At 39.6% G+C, this 23,121-nt stretch overlaps 1 protein-coding gene across 50 annotated transcripts in view; it reads left to right on the forward strand.

Annotated features, from left to right (window-relative positions):
- The window catches only part of ABCC9 (ATP binding cassette subfamily C member 9), a 137,723-nt gene that overhangs the window by 109,328 nt on the left and 5,274 nt on the right, over nucleotides 1–23,121 (forward strand). For all 50 annotated transcript variants that reach the window (XR_014803757.1, XR_014803761.1, XR_014803763.1 and 47 more), the window contains 8 exons: nucleotides 8,711–8,812; nucleotides 9,634–9,754; nucleotides 11,430–11,560; nucleotides 12,627–12,705; nucleotides 15,622–15,730; nucleotides 17,377–17,480; nucleotides 20,618–20,751; nucleotides 22,798–22,860. Coding sequence is in view for 42 of the 50 variants with exons in the window: in XM_021092237.2 (XP_020947896.1) it covers nucleotides 8,711–8,812; nucleotides 9,634–9,754; nucleotides 11,430–11,560; nucleotides 12,627–12,705; nucleotides 15,622–15,730; nucleotides 17,377–17,480; nucleotides 20,618–20,751; nucleotides 22,798–22,860 (843 nt within the window). In the remaining 8 variants the exon portion in view is untranslated. The remainder of the gene's footprint in view (nucleotides 1–8,710; nucleotides 8,813–9,633; nucleotides 9,755–11,429; nucleotides 11,561–12,626; nucleotides 12,706–15,621; nucleotides 15,731–17,376; nucleotides 17,481–20,617; nucleotides 20,752–22,797; nucleotides 22,861–23,121) is intronic.

The raw sequence follows: 23,121 nt of genomic DNA on the forward strand, positions 1-23,121 counted from the left end.
GAATCTTCAAGCAAACCATATGTTCTGCTCTCATAGCCAGAAGACAAGATATTAGAGCTTTCAGACTGCCAAGAAAGGGAAGGTCAGGGAAGATTAGAGAGGAACAGCAGCCAGATTCAGATGGGTTCGTTTAGCTTGACTCACACCCCGCTGCTTTCACCCGTCACCCGGTGAAAACACAGCTGGACCTACTTGAATATAGAAAAAAAAAAAATTCTAATTCCACCTGTCGAAATCTAAAAAATATACTGATGTTCAGAAAAAGAAAGGCAGAATCTGCCATTCATTCAGTTACCTCATACTACATTTGCTTTTGTGTCTTTTCTTTGTTTTCTATGTATTGTAGTCTTTCCATGATTTGTTGTCTAGTCTCATCACCAGAGCGCTCCCTTAAAAACCAACACAAGAAAGTTAAAGAATCCTTTGCTTCTATTTCTGATGAGTAAAGGTAAATTTTGGTAAGAAACGTGTTGATTTATTGCAACATTCCACGCGTATCTGCTGATGGAAGTCAAGGTTCAAAGTCCTTTGTATGGGATTTGTCTTTTTCATCTATTGTGTATCAGTAAGTTATGTGCGTATACACTTGCATACACGCACACAAACACACACACACACACACACACACACACACACTCTTCTGGATAATCCCAGAGACAATTTAAAACCAGTCAGATTCATCTTCTTTCTGTTCTGTAAGCACACTGCAAGTTTTCATTAGCATCAGAATATTTAGAGTACGAAAACATTAGAATATTTACTTGAACATAAATATTAGAATCCAGGAACATATGCCACAGTAGGAGTGTTGAATGCATAATGTAGATAGCTCCAATTAGGAAATAACCTTTCTCCTCATTGTGCACAAGTAAATGACCTCATTACAACTGTGCTTCTGCAGATGGGTCCCCATCACTGGAGACACAAGTTCAGTTTGAAATAAATGGATCCTGTGTCGTAAATATGAACGTTGAGATACAGGACTTTGGAGGCGGGGGTGTGAACGCTCTCCAGACCCCACTGCTGGACATATTCTGCCTTATAAGTCATTTCCAAAAAACAAGTAATGAAAACTTTTCTTTGGCTCAGTGACTGCAGTGAGCTTATCTACGGTATCAAGCCAGCCCCCTCCATTCACTCTGCTTTGATATAGTACTCAGTAGGTTAACAAAAATATCTGCTGGTGGCAAATATTCTTGGAGTTCCCACAGTAGAAACACAATTCAGTGGTAGCAGGAAGGGGGACAGCATTGGGCAGAACTCAGTAAGAGGACAGCAGGTTTCCTGATGCAGATCTGGAGATTTTAGCAACTCTCATTCATGGACTCATGACCTAAATGGGGAGAAAGAGAAATAGCCAGAAAAAAACTGATCAATTTTCTCCTCTGAAAACCTATCATGGTTTTCTGTGGCTATTTTTCTCTTCCCCTTCTCCTCATTCTCAATTTTAGTTTTCTGGAGCAATGCCACTGAATTCTGTGGACAGAACAGTCTCCAGGAGAAGGAGGGAAGAGAAACCAGAGTAAAAACACCTTTTTTGAATTTTGGGTAGATCCCTGAGCCCCATCCAAGTTTTCTTTATTATCTTTTTTTTTTTTTTTTTCAAAAATATATGGCTCTCGTTCCTTTTCCTGGTCATGTTAGGTCACAAGTTGTTCCCTTTCTCTGGCTAAACAGGATTCCCTGTGGAAGAGGGACCATGCCCACCATATTCATTTCAGAGTCATTTTTAATTGGGAAAAAATAAATGATAAAGGTCATCACAACACACTCCAATCAAAAAGAGGACACGAATCTAAATGAATTTGGTGGGAAAAGTAGCCAGCTTGGGACCACCCAGGTTGCTTTGGCCATGGAAGAGAGTGTTTCTCCCCCAGGTGCCAAGGGCAGTGGGCCACAGCAATGCGCAGTGTGTCACTACAGCCTAACCTTTGAATGTTGCTTACGTTCTTGTGTTCAGCACGGGGTTGTCTCTTCATCCCTCTGCACTAAACAGTTCCAGTTCTTTGGCATCGGTGTTTCCATTTGCGAAAATTGTGTAACTCTATCTAAAGGCTGTCTTTCCAAGGCTTTGTCTTGCTCTGTGGTGAAAGGATAAAAGAAAAATCACATCAAGAAGCCAAAAAAAAAAAAAAAAAAAAAAAAAAAAAAAGTTCTTTAGAATCAACAGGCTAAAGTGAAAAGAGTCTTCAGGGTGAGCTTGCACGAGAGTCTACTTTGTGAAACGGCCCAGAGCTTTTTTGTGTGTTCATAACTCTACTGTAGACAGGTGTGTGCTGATCTTGTTCTGTGAAGGACCAGACACTCAGTGGACTCATAGACCCAGTGGACTTCTGAGGGCTATGTGGAGGTCAGAGATGGTGTTGCTGTTAGCTTTGTACAACTTTGTTTTCTGGAAAATTACAGTTTTCACTGCAATCCGACGTAAAGACAGAGGTCACTGGATCATTAGAAATCTGGAGTTCCTGTTGTGGCTCGGTGGGTTAAGAACCCAACATAGCGTCCACAGGAATGCTGGTTCGATCCCTGGCCTTGCTCAGTGGGTTAAGGATCCGGGTTACTGTTGCAAGCTGTGGCATAGGTCACAGATGCAGCTCTCAGATATGGCGTGGCCCTGGCTGTGGCATACCAGAAGCTTATGCTCAGATTTGAACCCTAGCCTGGGAACTTCCATAGGCCACAGATGAGGCCATAGAAAGAAAAATCATCTGATGAGGGGCCTCTCTTTTGACTTAGGAATCAATGGCTTTCCTTCTGGAAGGGAGGGTTGAATTCACAAACTCAATGGAAGTTATAATTTATCACTATCCTGATAAAATGTCCTATAGTCCGGCCCTCTTTGACCAGGACTAATTCATATATGTCCTAGCTTCTGTTTCCTAAGTAGATGCTCTCATTCCATTGCATCGTTTTGACTGAAGGAGTTTTTTCACCTTGAATTCATTGGGTAGGATGTGGAAGGCCTTAGCAGTAGAATATATGCTGCTGGTGATTCCTAAGTATTTACTCTCTATAAGTGAGTTATTAAGACCATCTGCTTCTCCTTTCTTAATTTATTGCCTTGAAGCCGTCTTTCTGTTCACATGTTCGCAGAGGAAGGGGAAGAAGATGTAACAGTAGCATCACTTTGCAATTCATTGAACTTGTTAAGTTTAATGGTAAAGGAAATGGAAAATGGGAAGCTAACAAGCTCTTACATTATCTGCTAATTTTACACATCTATACTCTTGGACTGTTTGAAGGGAAGAGATTGGTATTTAGTTATTTTACTGTGAGATTTCTTGATAAACATTGTACACAAAGAAGCTTCCTTTCTTCAGCAGCTCGAGGTAAAATCTGATCAGATGCTGCCAAAAAATCTCCAATTCCTTAGGGAAAAACATTAATTGAGCTGTGGTAGTAATCCAGAAATGAACTAAAAACTGTCTTGTTGGTATAACTAAGAGACAACCAAACGGCACTTTTTAAAAAAAAAAAAAAAACGTAATGGTAAAGAATATTTTCATAATGAAACAGCTTTGATTTAGGTACTAAGCTATAGACATATTGGCTCTTTGAGTCATATCTATTTGAATGTACTAGATTGTAGATTTTGGAAGTGGGGCCATCCCCTGAAAAATTTGCTCTAAAAGTACTTCAAAAGGCTATACCTTGGAGTTCCCTGGTGACCTAGTGGTTAAGGATCTGACATTATCACTGCTGTGGCTTGGGTCACCACTGTGATGTGGGTTCCATCCCTGGCCTGGGAACTTCCATATGCTGAGGATGTGGCCAAAAAAAAAAAAAAAAAAGACTGTGCCTTATTGCTGAGGTGTCAAAAACATCTCTATTCATTATCTTTGCTTATTAATGTTGGCATAGTTTAGTTACTGGACTAATAATTAAAATAATAATGTTGGAGTTCCCATTGTGGTTCAGTGGATTAAGAACCCAACATAGCCCCCATGAGGACTTGAATTTGATCCTTGTCCTCACTCAGTGGGTTAAGGATCTGGCATTGCCATGAGCTGTGGTGTAGGTTCCAGAAGTGGCTTGGATCCTGAGTTCCTGTGGCTGTGGTATATAGTTCCAGCAGCTGTAGATCCAATTTAACCCCTAGCCTGGGAACTTCCATATGCCACAGGTGCAGCCCTGAAAGACAAAAAGACCAAAAAAATAAAATAAAAAATAATAATGTCTAATGATCATACTGAAAAGCTTAGAAGTAGTTTTGAAAACATTAGCGCAATGAGAGAGACCCAGAAAACATACACTGACTTAACTTACTGATCTGCCCCCTCCCTTTCCTCTCTTCATTTGTTCTTGCTTCTCTTGCTGACTCCATTGCTAGGATGAGGCTATTTACCTGTTACCAGCATTACCAGTAGAAGATAGTTCTACACCACAGCTCACAGCAACGCCAGATCCTTAACCCACTGAGCAAGACCAGGGATTGATCCCATGTCCTATGGATACTAGTTGGGTTCGTTAACCACTAAGCTACGAAGGGAACTCCTGAAGGATGAAGTTCTTGATTTAAGTAAGAGTGCTTTTCACTTTGAAAAGCACTCCTACCATTTATACATAGCACAGCTTTCTAAGAGATAGTCATATTATAGATAAAATATTATAAAACTTCCTAAATGTCCATCAACAGATGAATGGATTAAGAAGATGTAAATATACACAATGGAACATTATCAAGCCATAAAAAAGGACAAAATAATGCCCTTTCCAGCAACATGGATGTAGCTAGAGACTCTCATACTAAGTGAAATAAATCAGAAAGAGAAAGACAAACACCATATGATATCACTTATACACAGAGTCTAAAATACATCACAAATGAACCTATCTACAAAACAGAAACAGATCACGGACATGGAGGGCAGACTTGTGTTTTCCAGGGGGGAAGGGGGAAAGAGGGGGACTGATGACGAGTTTGGGGTTGGTAAATGCAGGTGGTTACATTTGGAATGGATGGGTTATGAGTCCTGCTGTATAGCACAGGGAACTGTTTCCAGTCTCTTGGGTAAGAACCTAATTGAAAATGGAAAAAATAAATTGGGCATGTATGGCTGGCTGGATCATTTTGTTGTACAGCAGAAATTAAAGGAACCTTGTAAATCAACTATACTCTAATAAAAAAAATTTTTTTTAATACTGTAAAACTTCATTTTGGACTTTCCACCTTGTTAAGTATGCATACCTGTAATAGTTTTACATACTCAACTCTTAAAAGTCTGGAGATGAGATTGGTAGAAACTTAAATGATTCATGGGAATCCTTTAAAAATCAGAAGTCTAGATTTAGAAGATATTTGGTTCATAGAAAAATTCAGTGACTCTTTTATGAAGGAGTCAAAGAATCTAGTCATAAAGAATCACTGGACCTTCTAATATACTTAGCATTATTCCTATTGCTGGAGGTGAGGGTGGTAAAATTTAGACAAAGACTCTATTTCGTGGACTTAGATTCTAGACAATGAACAGGAAAACAAACAATAACTGGAGTTCCCTTCATGGCTCAGTGGTTAAAAAACCCGACTAGGATCCATGAGGCTGCAGGTTCAATCCCTGGCCTCGCTCAGTGGGTTAAGGATCTGGCATTGCCGTGAGCTGTGGTGTAGGCTGGTAGCTGTGGCTCCGATTCGACCTCCAGCCTGGGGACTTCAGTGTGCCATGGGTGCGGCCCTAAAAAGCAAAACAAAACAAAATAAAAAACAAGCAAATAAGATAATTTCAGATAGCTCTAAGTGTGAGGAGAAAAATCAAGCAGGACAGTGGGATAGAGAACAGCTCCAGGGCTGGGGAAGGGCCAGGAAAGAAAGGCCTCTCCAGAGAGGTGTATTGAAGAGGTGACTCTTAAATGATGAGAAGTAGCTCATGTAAGAGACCTGTGGGGAACATTTTAGGCAGAGTCATTGGCAGAAACAAAGTTGGTATATTCCCAGTGTTATTAACTTCTACTCTTCTCAGCTGACCCCACTGAAGAGCTTCATTCATTCATCCATATATTCTTGGACTATATCCATATAGTCCAGGACCATCCTGGGTCCTTGGACTCCAATAAGTAGAAATTGTTAAGGGGCCATAGGAGAAAATCAGGCAGGGCTTTGTTGAGAGCTGGGCTACAGCACAAGGGAGCAAAAACAAGTAACAGAGCCCTTGCTTGCTCCCGGAGGTGGGAGTGGGGAGTGGGGCAGTGAGCTGATTCCTTAAATGGGGTGGTTAGGGGCAGATCTATGGGTTGGGCAGGAGGTATAGTTAAGGTGGTCTACGCACCTCTTTGGTGGGACTGCATGCAGGGATCATGCACAAGACCCTGTTTTTGCTCCTGGCATCTTAGAAATAGCCCTGGGTTTGTGGCCTTTTTTGTCTTATTGTTCATAATTATCCCAACTGTGCACAGGTAGTTGGTTTTAGTCCCTCAGAGTTTCTTTGTATTCTCTTGCTCACCTGGACATTTGTCGAGGTGCAAGCTCTCTGGCAAAAGGTCCCAGGTCCCAGCTTATCTGGCCAAGAACAGGAAAACCAGCATGGTTGGAGCAGAGTGGGGTGCAAAATGGAATCTCAGATAAGGTCAGAGGAGGCAGTTTCCAGAATCCAGACTTTATATCATATAAGCTTTTGTAATTCATCAGAGGATGGATTTATTATAAGTGCAATAGGAAGGCACTGATAATCCTAAACAAGGAAGTCGTGTTTACCTTTAAAGAATATATAGAAGATAAAATAAGAAAGGGAATGTATATACATGTATGACTGGGTCACTTTGCTGTACAGCAGAAATTGGGACATTGCAAATCAACTATAATCAGAAAAAAAAGAATATATGGATGAATGAATGAAGCTCTTCAGTGGGGTCAGCTGAGAAGAGTAGAAGTTAATAAAAACATACCTTGCTCCAAACCCTTAACTTATATGTTACCCACGAAAAAATCTCAGACACTGGCATATTTCTTAATATCAAGCCAGGAGTGCTTTACTAGAAGTATCCCCTGGTGCTAACTTACTTTCTGAGAGTTTTCACACAAATGCTTTATGTGTCTTTTTAGAAAAGATAACATGGAAATAACACATTTATAACATAACTTTGAAAGTATTAACTTTCGTAACGGCAGGGGTAGGAATAATTCATATTGCTGCAAATATTTTAGAAGCATTTGGAGAACATGTTGGCATTTATAAAATATAAAAGAGCAGCCCAGGCTGGTTAGATGCTGCATTCGTGTAGCTGTTGCTTCAGATAAAGGGGGGGAAAGGAAGAGCTGTCTGATTGGGATGTGACAAATTGTTAACAAATGGATACATCCGAAGAAGTGAAGAAGACATCAAAGGAGCATTTACTACCTCTGTGGAATTTACTGCCTCAAAGGATTAACTCTCATGATTTCTTTCTTTATTCTTTGTAAAGATCATGGGAATCATTACAGAATTAAATTTTAGTGCCTGTTTTAAGCTTTGATGTTTTATGATGCACACAAACTTTTAAGCTTGCTTCAAACATTTGAAAATCATTCAGAGGGGGGAAGACATCCTGTGACATGGAAGTGGGTAAATCTCACTGATATTTCATCTTTTTCTATTGCTTTCAAAGTCTCAAAGGGGTTTAAATGACTCCTCTAATTGTAACCAGCCGGTAATTGACCAAGGCATTATTTGAACCCAGATCTCTGATTCCAAGGCTGGATAATTGATTGCTCTCCAACAGTTAGATCTTTGGAGCTATTTAAAAAGACACAAGGATGCACACATGTGAGCTGATTTGAGAAACTTCATTCTTGATATTAATATGTTAAACACTCTCTTACTGTCATTAAGTTCTTATCACTGGCTTAGTAGTTCTTTTTTGGAGGTATCAGGGATGTTTCTGGCTAGAGAAGGTCATAGCCAGTAAGATGAGTCTTGAGATAATTCTACAAGGTGTTCATGACTGAAATTAGATCTGCTTCCGGGATGTGTGACACATCAGCATGACAAGTTTTAAATGTTTCTTTTTCAAATAAGTGACATAGCAATGCTTAGAAATGCTGGGAAATGGAGAAAGAAGAGGGGGTTAGAAAATGGACAGATGTCCCCTTTGAGTTAAAGCTGGTCTTCATGAATTTTCCAAATTTCTAAAAAGAGTTTATCATGGAGTCATAGACAATTCAGATACTCTAAGACATGCCTGTAGTTCTAATTCAGGAAGAAAAATTACCCTTCTTCCTATTTTCATGAAATCTGTAGATTTAATGTCCCCTACTCTGAGACCAGAGAGCTGACAAAATTTCAGATACAAATCCCAACAGAGGCAAATTTCTGCAAGGATTTTAGCATAGCATACAAGAGACCTAATAATCCCAACACTGGTGATAAGCATGAGTGCACTTAAGGTAGTAAGTTAAGTTAAAAAATAATTGCTTGTCTGCTGATACTATGCTGTAGATGAGGGCGGGAAGGCAGAGAAAACTCCGTGTCTGATCCTGGTTGTGCCATATATGCAGCTTAATTCTGACAAGGTATTTAATGTCTCCAGGACATATCTGCATGGATAAAATCAAAGTCTTGCATCACTCCCTTATCATGTCAGTTGTTATTCCTCCCTACCTTCTGTAACCTTCTTCTGAAATTTAACAGGACACACAAGGAGTAATGCCTTTTCTCTCAGTGATCATCTGAGTTGATTGAGATCTTTGGTTTAAGAGCTTGGGGAAAGTCTTTGAACATTTTTTCTTGCTCCTTTTTAGGATTATCTGGGAGCTTGCATTGTCCTCACTGCATCTATTGCATCCATCAGTGGGTCTTCCAATTCTGGATTGGTGGGCTTGGGTCTTCTGTATGCACTTACAGTAAGTATGGATGAAAATCTCTCTCCTTTGGTGCAGCATCAGAGGTACTTGCTGTAGTTATTATCAACACTTATTTATTCATGGATGTTAGGGCAGAAGTTAGAAATTCATAACAAGATGACAGCCTGCAAATAAGAGGGTATTTTAGGACTTCCTGCCATGACACGGTGGGTTAAGAATCTGACTGCACCGTCTCCTGAGATGCGAAGGCACAGGTTTGATCCCTGGCCTTGCGTGGGTTAAAGGATCAGGCATTTCTGCACTTGCAGCCTAGGTTGCAGCTGCAGCTTGGATTCAGTCCCCGACCTGGGATCTTCCATATGCCGTGGATGCGGCCATTAAAAAAAAAAAAAATAGATTTGGGCCCAAATGCAGCATTTTAGAACAGCATGGATCCATTTCTGATATTGTGAGCCAATTTTTAGAAATACCTCAAATCCTCTGGTCAGAGGTCTCCCAAGGCTGTTTGGGATTCTTGTCCTGAGTTGCTCACAAGCCAGTGAGGGACACTAACTTAAATATGAATATAAATGAGGTAAGTGGAGACAAAGGTACATACAACTATCCCTTGTGAAGAGGAATCAGGACAGTTGACAGAACAGTGACATTTGAGGATCCTTGAGGAGGAGCAGATACCTTCTTTGCCAACTGTATATCGTGACGTCCTCTCTGGCCTCTGATAGCCTGCAGCATTTAGGAATTGTACCTGCATGAGCTGCCTCCGTCATCCTATCCCCTAGTATCCAGTGTTTACAAAAACTGTTACTTCATTTTATGTGTGTTCTTTTTTTTTTTTTTTTTTTTTTTGTCACCTGACACAGATAACCAATTATTTGAATTGGGTGGTGAGGAACTTGGCCGACCTGGAGGTCCAGATGGGGGCAGTGAAGAAAGTGAACAGTTTCTTGACTATGGAGTCTGAGAACTATGAAGGCACCATGGGTACTGTGCTGAATATTATTTTTCTTCACTTAAATAGTTATTTTTTAAAAATATTAGTTGTGTGTCAGGCATATTGTCATTTTTTGCTTTTGTTTTCCACTTCCACATGGGGAGAATCCCCTTTCATCTTGACTTTGTTTGCTGAGCATGAAAAGATGTGGTTATTTAGGCCTGAAAAGTCTTGAGTATAACCAGAGTCCAAATTGATATTATTTAGTAATATTGAAAGAGAATGATAAAAATATTTGAATGTTGTTATATTAATTACCAACCTAACCTATGACCTGTTGTATTCTCTTTCTCAAAACTGTATTAACTTAGATGCCAAGATACTTGGATCTTAAAATTCTGAGATTCTTAGCTTTGCCAGAATAAAACTGGCAGGAGGTTCAATACAGAAAACAGAATAGGTATCCTTAGATGTAAATTTTCTGCTTAAAATGCTTTCTTTTGTCTGAATCCTTCAATAGCTCGCTAGGTCTTTGAGGACAAAATCCAGGTAACTTGGCTCAGTCTGCTAGACCCTTCCTTTGACACCCCTTTCCCACCTACCTAGTCTCATCTCAAAACATCCACCTATACACCTCTTACTCTGGTCATGCCAACATGCTATGCTTTCTTTTCTTTTTTTTTTGTCTTTTCTAGGGCCGCTCCCATGGCATATGGAGGTTCCCAGGTTAGGGGTCGAATCGGAGCTATAGACGCCCGCCTTTGCCAGAGCCACAGCAACTCGGGATCCGAGCCACGTCCGCGACCTACACCACAGCTGACGGCAACGCCTGGATCCTTAACCCACTGAGCAAGGCCAGGGATCGAACCCTCAACCTCATGGTTCCTAGTTGGATTCGTTAACCACTGAGCCACGATGGGAACTCCAATGCTATGCTTTCTTTTGTGTTTGTTTTTCTCTCCATTTATATATTTGAAACAAATTTCCTTATCACTCATCCTTCAGTTCATCTCAGGTACCATCTGCTCTTGAAACGCTCCTGGAACTCTTAGGTTACTGCCATCTCTGCTCTCAGAGCATCTCGGGTTGGCCTCCATCATATGACTTTCCACGCAGTCCTGGAGGGGCCAACTTGCTTCTATGCACCCCCCAGGACCCAGTGAGCACCTTGAGGCATATCCTCCATCTCCATACTCCCAACGACCTGCACAACACCTCTCACATGTTAAGCACTTGAATGTTTGATAGTCAACTGACTAAACACATGAATCTACTCACAAGTGAACCATCATAAACAGAATTGAATGATGCACACCTGGGAAACAAAATGCCAGTGAAGGCTCGGAAAAACACAACGCACGCACACAAACTATTTTAAAAGTTCTTAATCAAGAAGCTTTTGCTCCGAATGTAATTTTAATTTGAAGAACCCCAGGAGTCCTTGTGGCTTAGTGGGTTAAGGATCTGGCATTATCATTGTAGCAGCTTGGGTCGCTGCTGTGGCATGGGTTAGATTCCTGGACTGGGAATTTCCACTTCCCACAGATACAGCCAAAAAAAAATTTTTTAAGCCCCAGAATTTGGTACCACATTACTTTGTTTAGAAGAGAGTTACCTGTGTGTATGTATAAATGTATATAAGTTTGCATGTGTTTCTACCTCTCTCTCTCTCTCTCTCTCTCTCTCTGTCTCCCTCTCTTCCCCTATTCCATCGACACCCTCCAGATCCTTCTCAAGTTCCAGAACATTGGCCTCAGGAAGGAGAGATCAAAATTCACGATCTGTGTGTCAGATATGAAAATAATCTGAAGCCTGTTCTTAAACACGTCAAGGCTTACATCAAACCTGGGCAAAAGGTATGGAATTCACTGCCATTTATTTTATTTTGTACAGAATCTCTGATGGACCCGCTCCATTACCACCTGAGCTCTTCAGCCATCCCCGCCAAGTATAGGCTTACTGGGCTTCTGTAATATTCCCTACACATCAAATTATCTGCATAAAAGAGAAAAAAAAGAGAAAGATTGGATAAAATACATGTTCTCTAAGTTATGTTGCAATTCATTCACTCCCCCATGAAGATCAGGGAAATAAACAATAAGCATGTTTTTTAAAATGTCTGGGTTTTTGCTCATGGCCATTCCAGATATCGTCTTGAGAACCTTTGCATTTGTACTAGCTCTAGTCCCCACATGATTTATATTCGTTATTGTAAAAAGAGCAGGGGTGCAGAAAAACGTACTCATTTTACTTTTTGCTATAATATCACCACTTCTAGGATATAATAGAATATTTGTTTACTAGGTCAACTGTATACTAAATGCAAAAATGAAGCCACAGAGGTAAAACAGACACAACTGTATAGAAAGAAAAAGAGATAAATTCATTTGAGCAATAAAAAAAAAAGAAAAAGAGAGTGGAATTACTGAAGATTTGATGAAGACCCCATGTTTTTATCTTAATAATGATCATTCATAGGGGAATTGTTATAAAGGAAAAGAATGATGATCTTAATTTAACTATTTAAATAGAATTTTGAGAGTTCCTGTTGTGGCTCAGTGGTAACAAAACCGACCAATTTCCATGAGAAGGCAGATTCAATCCCTGGCCTTGCTCACTGGGTTAACAATCTGGCATTGCCATGAGCTGTGGTGTAGGTTGCTGATGTAGCTCAGATCCCACATGTCCCTGGCTGTGGCTTAAACCAGCAGCTACAGCCAGCAGCTACAGCTCTGATTTGACCCCTAGTCTGGAAACCTCTGTATGCTGCAGGTACTGCCCCAGAAAACAAAAAATAAATAAATAGTAAATAAATAGAGGTGCAGTTTTGTCATGGTGTCTTATCTGAGTTAAAGATCCTTTTGCCTATTTTCTGTCTTTTTTCCGAGTCCTCTTCTCTGTGAGTGACAGCTGCTTTTTCAGGTGGGCATATGTGGTCGCACTGGAAGTGGGAAGTCATCGTTATCACTTGCTTTCTTCAGAATGGTTGATATATTTGATGGTAAGTTACTAACTAAACTCTTTCATTAGCCATGTGGTGCTTTTCCTTAAAATAAAAAAAAAAAGCAACATCAATTTACCTCCTCCTACAGAAATGAAAAGCAAATATTTATAAGGACATTGTGTCCTACAACCCATGGTTTGAGGCAAGTATCCCAGATAAACAGTCTAGGAGGAAAGAAAAGACAGAGAAGCAGGGAAATAAAGTATTAGCCCTAAACTCACCTCTAGAGATTATTGTTAAAGAATTCTATTATATTGGTAAAATGAAAACAAGCCATTTTGAATCTCAGCAGATGGAGGTGGCATTTCAACAGGAAGGGAGAGAGACTGTCTCACTTCCTGAAAATTAAAAATATATCTCTTGGGAGTTCCCACTGTGGCACAATGGGATTGGTGGCATCTCTGGAGTGCTGGGACGCAGGTTTGATGCCTAGTCTGGCACAATGGGTTAAGGACCTGGCATTGGAGTTCCCATCATGGCGCAGTGGTTAACGAATCCTACTAGGAACCATGAGGTTGCGGGTTCCATCCCTGGCCTTGCTCAGTGGGTTAAGGATCCGGCATTGCTGTGGTGTAAGTTGCAGACGCAGCTCTGATCCCAAGTTGCTGTGGCTGTGGCGTAGGCCAGCGGCAATGGCTCCAATTTGACCCTTAGCCTGGGAACTTCCATATGCCATGGGAGCGGCCCAAGAAATGACAAAAAGACAAAAAAAAAAAAAAAAAAAAAAGGAGGGGATCTGGCATTGCCCCAACTTCAGCTTAGGTTGCAACTGCAGCTTGGATCTGGTCCTTGGCCTGGGAATCCTGTATGTTGCGGGGCTGCCAAAAAAGAAAAAGATATATATCTCTTGGAGTTCCTGTAGTGACTCAGTGGATTAAGAAACAAATGCTTTCTCTGTGAGGATTTGGGTTTGATCCCTGGCCTTGCTCAATGGGATAAGGATCTAGCATTGCTGTAGCTGTGGTGTAGGCCTGCAGCTGTAGCTCCAATTCAACCCCTAGCCCAGGAACTTCCATATGAGGCAGATATAGCTGTAAAAAAAAAAAAAAAATATATATATATATATATATATATATATATATATATATATATATACACACACACACACACATATATATATTTACATCAAAGGAAAAAATGCAAGGAGATAAGTAATCTGCATTTTAATTTTGGTGCATGACTCATAACCATCATCTGCTTAATAATGTAATTTAATGATTTTGAACATTTTGTTAGGAGGCAGCCTTTGCTATAAAGTGCCAAGCACATGGTGACAATATACAAAAATACTTATTCATCCATAAAATTATTAATAGCATAATAATTAATAATAATATCATGAAAGTAATTTAATCTCAGCTTTAGAAAAAAATATGTCACATTATTTAATCTACCCAGTAAGGTTATAAGTAGGCCAGCCATCTTGAATGAAACAGGTTCCATCAGCTCAAGAAGTACTTACTGTTATAATCTGTAATGATTATGATAGTGATGATAGTACTTCACAATTTTGTTGTAACTGACAGTTTAGAGTATTTCGTTTAATCTACACAAAAGCTCTGTGAAATAAAGAGGTCAGTTTATAGATAATGACATTGAACTGTGGTCACTGCAGGCTCTTTGGGGTTTGGATAGGCATCTGGATAGGCATCTGCCTCTAGGTGAGCATCTGGTTCTTTCTGTGGCTGGTAATAATCCACAACTACTTTAAGGATTTTTGTGGGATTTGCATTATATATAAGTCAATTACATGATCCAAAGATAGTTGCTTGAAACTTTTCATTTAAAAACTGTGCTTATGATGGAACATATTAGATTAACCATTTCCTCCTGGATCCAGAAACATCATTTCAGGCTCTATGAGGACTATCAGTGACTGATTGTTTCTCTCCCTCTCTTTTTTTTTTTTGTCTTTTTAGGGCCACACCAGTCGCATATGGAGGTTCCCAGGCTAGGGGTCAAATCGAAGCTGCAGCTGCCAGCCTATACCACAGCCACAGCAACATGGGATCTGAGCTGTGTCTGTGACCTACACCACAGCTCATGGCAACGCTGAATCCTTAACCCACTGAGTGAGGCCAGGGATCGAACCCTCATCCTCATAGATGCTAGTCGGGTTCGTTAGCTGCTGAGCCACAACAAGAACTCCTGACTGATACTCTTTTTACTAGCATTAGGCACTTGAGATTTTAACAGATAATGTAGCATTCTTGGAAGAAAGTGTAAGCTAATCACTTTACCAGCTCTTGAATACAAATCCAGCTAGAAAAGGAACTCCACTTGCCATTCTCCTTCTGGCATGCTCATCTCAAAGGGCAAAATTGCTTTGCCCAAAACAATATGATAAAATAGATGGATCAAGGTAAGGAAGGGACAGCAAGATTGCACAAGCCTATGTAGAGTGTGGAGAAAGTCACCAAAATTTGATACATATGTCATAGAATTTACTTTCTTCCTTGTAATGTACTGTACTGTTCAGTCAATAAAGGAGCGAATAAGACAGACTCAAATTCCCATCTTCAGTGTCCTTATCCTCTAGATGGGGATGGGAGACAATAAAAAAGGACAATAAACATATATAGAATGTCCTATGAAGGAAAATAAAACAGGGAACAGGATAAAGGGATATTGGAACAAAGAGGACCACTGAGGGAGAAAAAAATGCTTTTGGTTTGTATGGGCCACATAAGTTGAATAAAAAGTGGGACTCCCTTTAGGAGAAGATACATGAGAAAGAGAAACTATCACCAAAATATGTATTTTTCTTAGGGATGCATGAAAATGTTTTTAACACTTTAAATGGAAAACTTCATCTTCTGAATTTCAACCCTGGACTCGGAAAGTACTTCCAACTTGTAAACAAATATCATATTTGTGACTCTACTGTATGCCACCATTTTTGTTCTTCTACAGGAAAGATTGTCATTGATGGAATAGACATTTCAAAACTGCCCCTGCACACACTACGTTCTAGGCTTTCAATCATTCTACAGGATCCAGTACTGTTCAGCGGTTCTATTCGGTAAGTAACGTGTTCAACAGAAACTCGTGTGCCTCAGGATTTACCCTTTGGGTCACTGGAAGGTTTTACTCAGAATTGATTTTCGAGTAGGTGTGAGAGGACCTAAGGTTAAATATTCTGTCCTACACTTTGCACTGGGGCACATGCAGTAGCTAAATTAACCTATAGAAGCCCATCCTTTGGGCCTCCAGGAGCTCATCTCTCCTGTTTGATTCCACAAATGTCAACTTTATCCGCTATACTTGGGGGCAGTGATTCTTGGCAGGCGTTTCTAAGGTGTCCACCCTACAGATACCCTGCCTGTCTCTTGTGTGCTTGGTTTGGCCTCGATAGATAATGAGTTTAGTTAATACCTTGATTCCCTTCCACCACTCACAACTTCTCTTTCAGCCAAAATTGCTTTGAAGACACTGCCACAGTCTTTTTCCCTCCAAAAGAATGGGGGTATCTACTCTCTGTGAGGTGCTTTAAATACACTGTCTTATGAAATCCTCAGAGTACTGTTCTAGTATATATATTAGTGTCCCCATTTTACGGATGCGGATTCTGAACCTCAGAGAAGCTATAGCTTTGCCAAGTTCACAGGCTTAGTAAGTAGTAGAACTGCCATTCAGATAAAGTTTACCCAATTCCAGAGTCCACCATGGTATTGCCCACCAGGTCACGTCTCTCATTCCTTTCACCCTTGGTTTTCTCTTTCTCCCCTGCCCATCCAATTGATTGCAAAGCATTTGCCACCTTTTATTAAATATTCCTTGTGTTGAAGAGCAAATGTATGTAGGTTTGCTGAATATTCAACTGTAAAATTACTTTAGTTAAAAGTTCTGGATGTACCGAATTGTTTAGCAATATCGTAGTAAATCTATATCCCTGAGTGTGTTTATTATGAATACTGCTGTTGTGGGGAGTTCCCGTCGTGGCGCAGTGGTTAACGAATCCGACTAGGAACCATGAGGTTGCGGGTTCGGTCCCTGCCCTTGCTCAGTGGGTTAACGATCCGGCGTTGCCGTGAGCTGTGGTGTAGGTTGCAGACGCGGCTCGGATCCCACGTTGCTGTGGCTCTGGCGTAGGCCGGTGGCTACAGCTCCGATTCAACCCCTAGCCTGGGAACCTCCATATGCCGCAGGAGCGGCCCAAGAAATAGCAACAACAACAACAACAACAAAAACAACAACAACAAAAAAAGACAAAAGACAAAAAAAAAAAAAAAAAAAAAAAAAAAAAAAAAATACTGCTGTTGTGGTTAGTGCAGTATAGCTCATCTGAAATAGCATTAAATGTTCGCATATGTATTTATGTACTTAACATCAGTTCTGTAAGAATAATGTACTAGACATCTTTCAAGTTACATTAAATATAATGTGAAAGTAGACAAATCCAATTTAATGAGTTTTATCATATCTGATAATGCATTTAAATGTACTAATTATATCATCAAAACCATTGCTAATACTATTAAGGTCATTTATTCATCCATCAAGCATGAATTGAGTACCTGCTCTATTCTAAGCACGGTTGCAGATACAGCAGCAACCAAAGCAAATAGGATTTACATTTTTAAGGAAAGAACAGCAATAAGAAAACATACACAAAAATTCACTTTCTTAAATTTATTGACTAATTAACTGATTTTTTTTCCCCTGCAGATTTAATTTAGATCCAGAGTGCAAATGCACAGATGACAGACTCTGGGAAGCTCTAGAAATTGCTCAGTTAAAGAATATGGTCAAATCTCTACCAGGAGGTCTAGGTATATTTTCTAAATGCTCCATTTATTTTTTACACATGCAATGAAATATACACATCTCTGTCTACATTTCATACTAGAATCACATAATTCTAGTGGTCAGTCTTCTTCAATTTAAAATAATCTCCTGAAAGTCATTATGACCCTTCAAAACCTGGTGCTCTTGCATGGAGTGCAAGAGGATGGACCTTATAACATTCTGTTCTATGAGAACACTCCAAACTACCCTAGGTAATCTCTTTAACTCTTTGGTCTTTCTGCTCTTGATGTAGAGATTTCTTTCTCCCTTCCCTTCCCTTCCCTTCCCTTCCCTTCCCTTCCCTTCCCTTCCCTTCCCTTCCCTTCCCTTCCCTTCCCTTTCTTTCCTTTCCTTCCTTCCTTTCTTTCTTTCTTTCACTTTAGGACCACACCCATGGCATGTAGAAATTCCCAGGCTAGGGGTCGATTCTGAGCTGCAGCTGCTGGCTTACACCACAACCACAGAAATGCAGGACCCAAGCCACATCTTCGACCTACTCCACAGCTCACAGCAACGCTGGATCCTTAACCCACGAGCAAGGCCAAGGATCAAACGCTCATCCTCATGGATGGTTTCAATGAGAACTCCCAGATCACTTTAATTAGAATGTTCCCTTGTGGTCATTCTGCTCATATGATTTACACAATCACTTGCCCTCAGTAAATGGATAAGAAGACTGAAAAGGCTATTAGGGCCAAAGAGCACTTGGTGCCGTTTAGAAGTCAGCATTTCTCCACGTTGGCAGCCATCTTCGTTGTGCCAGAAAGGTATATTCCTTTTACTTATGCCACCTAATTTTCTATTGCTCAGCTGCAGCTTTAGTTTTGGTTCTTGTGTAAGAGATGAAACATATACTCAAACCATCACTGATATAATTTTGGTCCTAGAGGCAGTATAATATAACAAATAACATAACAAAAGAACAATATGCATTAACAAAAGAATAAGTGATTAATGAAACAACAGAGAGCTCATGATACAGTTCTTAATTCATAAAAATAAACTCCTGTAGTTTTGGATTTCTGTTTCCTTAAATTATGAACTCATTTAAGAAAACATAAGGAAGATAATAGCTGTTTGATATTCTCATTTTAATACATAATAAGTAGTTGCCAAATTGATTGTGTTTTTTGGTATCTATTTTTTTTAAAACAACCTACAAAATAAAATCAGCTTTCTTCGTTCATTTATTTGGGAAAGGGGACCTACTCAAAAACAATACCTCTTATGATTATAATTAAGTCCCAAGGAAAAGCTATCCCACAAACAAAAATTGAGACAGTCTGTCTTTAAAGAGTTTCATTGACCTTGCCAGTGTCAGACTGTGGGAATATTTCCAGAAATCTGGATGGAATTTCCCATAATAATTTTTGACATCTCCTCTGGAAAGCCCAGTGAGTGTGTGTGATTGAAAAGTCTACATGAGATAATGCTTATAAACCTTTTTCCCTAGGTATTTAGAGCCTCTCCCCTCCCCCCCATGAATAGTTGGAAAGCCAGGCAATTACATGCTTATAGTTCTCATCATTAACAGGAGACTTGCAGGTGCCTGTTTGGAATCATAAGCATAGTATTTGGGGGTTATGGTACAGTGTAAGCAACAGGGGGGTTGTATTTACACTGTGTCATTGAATATTGTTTATGCTCATTGTCTTAATAAAGACTACATTAATGATAGAGATATTTTGGTTCAGGCCAACTCTGGTGAAGCGCATTCCTCATCCTTGCTTCTTTCTTATTTATTGTATACATTAAAACTTGGAGAATAAGGGAGTTCCTATTGTGGCTCAGCAGGTTACAAACCCAACTAATATCCATGAGGATGCAGGTTTGATATCTGTCCTCAATCAGTCAGTGGGTTAAGGATCTGGTTTTGCTGTGAGCTGTGATGTAGGTTGCAGGTGTGGCTTGGATCTGGCATTGCTGTGGCTGTGGTATAGGCCAGCAGCTGCAGCTCCCATTCAGCCCCTAGCCTGGGAACTTCCATATGTCTCAGGTGCGCCCCTAAAGAGCAAAAATCAAAAAAAATTAAAAATTGAAGAATAAATTCATAGCCCCAAAACATGAAAAAAATTATAAGAATTTGATTGAGTGAGACAATAATCCATCAAAATTTCCCTCAGAACTCTTTTACTTAAAAAGTATTAGAATTCTAATAAAATAAATTATTTTGGAAACAGAGCTTAAGCGAAACTCCCAGTAGTAGTTTGTAAAATGTGGACGTAAACAAAACTAAACAAAAGAGGAAACTCTAATGAGGATGTAACACATTTATCCATGCAGCAGTGTTTCATTCAGCTACTGTCAGATGCCAAGTGATAAGTTCTGGGGATTTACTGATAAATAAACACAACCCTACCCTCTTGGAGCTTATAGTAGTCCAGTGGGATGATATAATGGAAAGAGAACAGGTATTGGAGTTGAGAATATTCTGTTTCCTGTCACGCTCTGCCACCAGTTAGCAGTGTCATCTTGGACAAGCCACTTCATCTCTCTGGACCTTGGATAATTATATTGGATTATCTTAGACAATCATATTAAATGATTAAATAATCCCCAGGGTCTTCCAGACTTTTAAAATGTTTGACACTATTTTATATCCTACTCAAAGGAGGCAATTCACCATCTGCTGTCAAAAATAAGAGATCCCAGGAGTTCCCGTCATGGCTCAGTGGTTAACAAATCTGACAAGGAACCATGAGGTTGTAGGTTCGATCCCTGGCCTTGCTCAGTGGGTTAAGGGTCCGGCATTGCCATGAGCTGTGGTGTAGGTTGCAGACGCAGCTCGATCCCACATTGCTGTGGCTCTGGCATAGGCCGGTGTCTACAACTCCGATTAGACCCCTAGCCTGTGAGCCTCCATATGCTGTGGGAGTGGTCCTAGAAAAGGCAAAAAGACAAAAAAATATATATAAATATATATGTATATAGGAGAGCCAAAAATCACCTTCATTTTCCCAAGTCAAGTTCGTCTTTGCTTTCCCAGTGAGAAATCCTTGCACCAGGACCAAGTGGTCTCCAGCATGCTCTCATAAGACTTAATGTGGGTTTTACTACTTTGCCCCAGGAAAGTGCTAGTGTGATTTCTTTAGTGAAGTCCTTGCTTCCTTCTCTGATTTAGATGCAGTCGTCACTGAAGGTGGGGAGAATTTTAGCGTTGGACAGAGACAACTCTTCTGCCTGGCCAGGGCCTTTGTCCGAAAGAGCAGTATTCTCATCATGGACGAAGCGACAGCTTCCATCGACATGGCCACAGTGAGTGAATTATCTTGGCTTCTTTAAATTGACGAGTTGAAGAAATGCACGGGAAAATTACAATTTATTTTTCCCTATTGGTTCTGAATCTCCAGTACTCTTATTTTGAGTGTCTTTTCATTCACTGCCTTGATCAACTGATGATGCAGCACATTGAGAATTTCAATAAAGACTTGACTCTTGTTTTAAAGGAATTCCTATTGTTAATAAACATAAAATAGGAGTTCCCACTGTGGCTCAGCAATAATGAACCCAATAGTAACCATGAGGATGTGGGTTGGTCCCTGGCCTCACTCAGTGGGTTAAGGATCTGCAGTTACTGTGGCTGTGGTATAGACTGGCAGCTGTAGCTCTGATTCGACCCCTAGCCTGGGAACTTCTATATGCCACAAGTGTGGCCCTAAGAAAAACAATAAATAAATAAATAAATAAATAAATTTTTAAAACATAAAATAAATTTGCCATCACTTTTTGATTAATGCTCAAAACAGTAAAATTCCAGGGCTCAGTTGATGAGAGTACTGTACTGTATTCAAGTATTCAAGTGTTGTGCCATGGAAATTCTAAAACAAGGAATGCAAAAATTAAATAAAATAAAGTATGCAGATCTCCGCTTAGAATCTATTGATCATCAAAATCAATCATTTTCCAATGCAATTTGAAGAGGGATTCATTTAAAATTAATAATGGCTAGAATTTATAGTGACCTTCTTAATGTATTCATAGTAACAAGGCAGAATCTTTGCCTTTTGAAAGAAATCATAAAAGTGTCAAACATGTCCAAGAAGATCTATCTGGAAGGCTGTAATTGAGTGAGGAAAATGTCACATTAATCGGAAAATGGTATGAGCTAGCGATTAATGTTCTTATCGAAGTTAACTTGAGATTAAAAGTTTAGCATCAGAAAGAACAAAAATTAAAACTTTATTTCTTGTACACTTTAAGTAAAACTATCCTAAAAGTTGAAACATTTTCAAGATTATTAAGAACAAGTTATATATGGAAATGACAATTGGACACAATTTCTTTGTATTAAGCAAGAGTAATCAGTTAAAGTACCTATACAAAATTATATATTCTCAGAGTTAACATAATTTAAAGCAATAAGAGTTTTTTAATGAAGCCACCTCACTAAGTAAACATAACTACATCAAAATTAGTATTAATTGCTAAGTTCTTAATAATATTGCAGGTTGTTATAAGGATAACACTGCCTAGAGATCAGAGAGAGGGAAAGAGGGAGAATAAGAATGAATTAATAGGGAGTTCCTGTTGTGGCTCATTGTTTTCTAACCCAGCTAGTATCCATGAGGATGTGGGTTTGATCCCTGGGCTCCCTCAATGGGTTAAGGATCCAGCATTGCCATGAGCTGCGGTATAGGTCACAGACATGGCTCGGATCTGGCATTGCTGTGGCTGTAGCGTAGGCCAGCGGCTGCAGCTCCAATTCAACCCCTAGCCTGGGAACCTCCATAAGCTGCAGTAAAACAAAAACAAAAAAAGAATGAATTAGTAGCAGTAAGCCACGTGATTGGAAGAAATAACTTCTTCATATCAAGACTTCAGTAATCAGGCTTTTTTCCTAGGAGAGAAATAGAATCTTTACCCAGAACATCTTTTAAAATAAAATGATAACAACAGTTTGTACTAGAAATAAAAATAGTTCCTGCCTGGAATGTCCTTTTATGGGTCAAAATCTAAATTGTTGGCATATATTTTATTTTGCCCTTTTCTGACCCAAAACTTAACACTATGTTAGGCTTTGATTAGTTGTGAATACATTCTTTTGGTGGCATAACTTAAGTGAGCATTTCTCCTCCCACTTGGTTTCACTTTCCTCTTTCAGTTTCCTGGCAATAAATCTGTCAGTCATTCTCAGATGATCACTGAGTTTTCTTTGTATTTTGAAGAAGTACAGAAGACTTAGGAGTGAGAGTTCTCAGAAGAGACTGGGCATGTTAAAGCATTGTCCTTGGAGACAAAATACTATGACAGGAGAAAGTAGTCCAGAGAAAATTCAGACTCTATTTATTTCTTTTTTGGCAGGAAAACATTTTGCAGAAAGTGGTAATGACAGCTTTTGCAGACCGCACCGTTGTTACAATAGCTGTAAGTATGGGAGACAGGGTTGACCTACCCCTCTTTGGTTTTTGTTCCAAGATGCAATATTCTTTGTTTTTGAGTAATTGAAGTGTACTTACGTCAAATCATATATTCCTGTTAATATTTCTGTATCTGTGCAAGAAAGAACAGCTGTGCTTTGAAAGCTGCTACATTGGGTTTTTGGGTTTTTTTGGTTTTTTTGGTTTTTTTTTTTTTTTCCCAAATTTCCTGCTCCACCTACCTTCCCTGGGTTACAATGAAAGATTA

This window comes from Sus scrofa, chromosome 5 (genome assembly GCF_054392235.1).
Source record: "Sus scrofa isolate SSC_HxYL_T2T_F1_AM1 chromosome 5, Sscrofa_HxYL_maternal_Yorkshire_Landrace_v2.0, whole genome shotgun sequence".
Lineage (NCBI taxonomy): Eukaryota > Metazoa > Chordata > Mammalia > Artiodactyla > Suidae > Sus > Sus scrofa.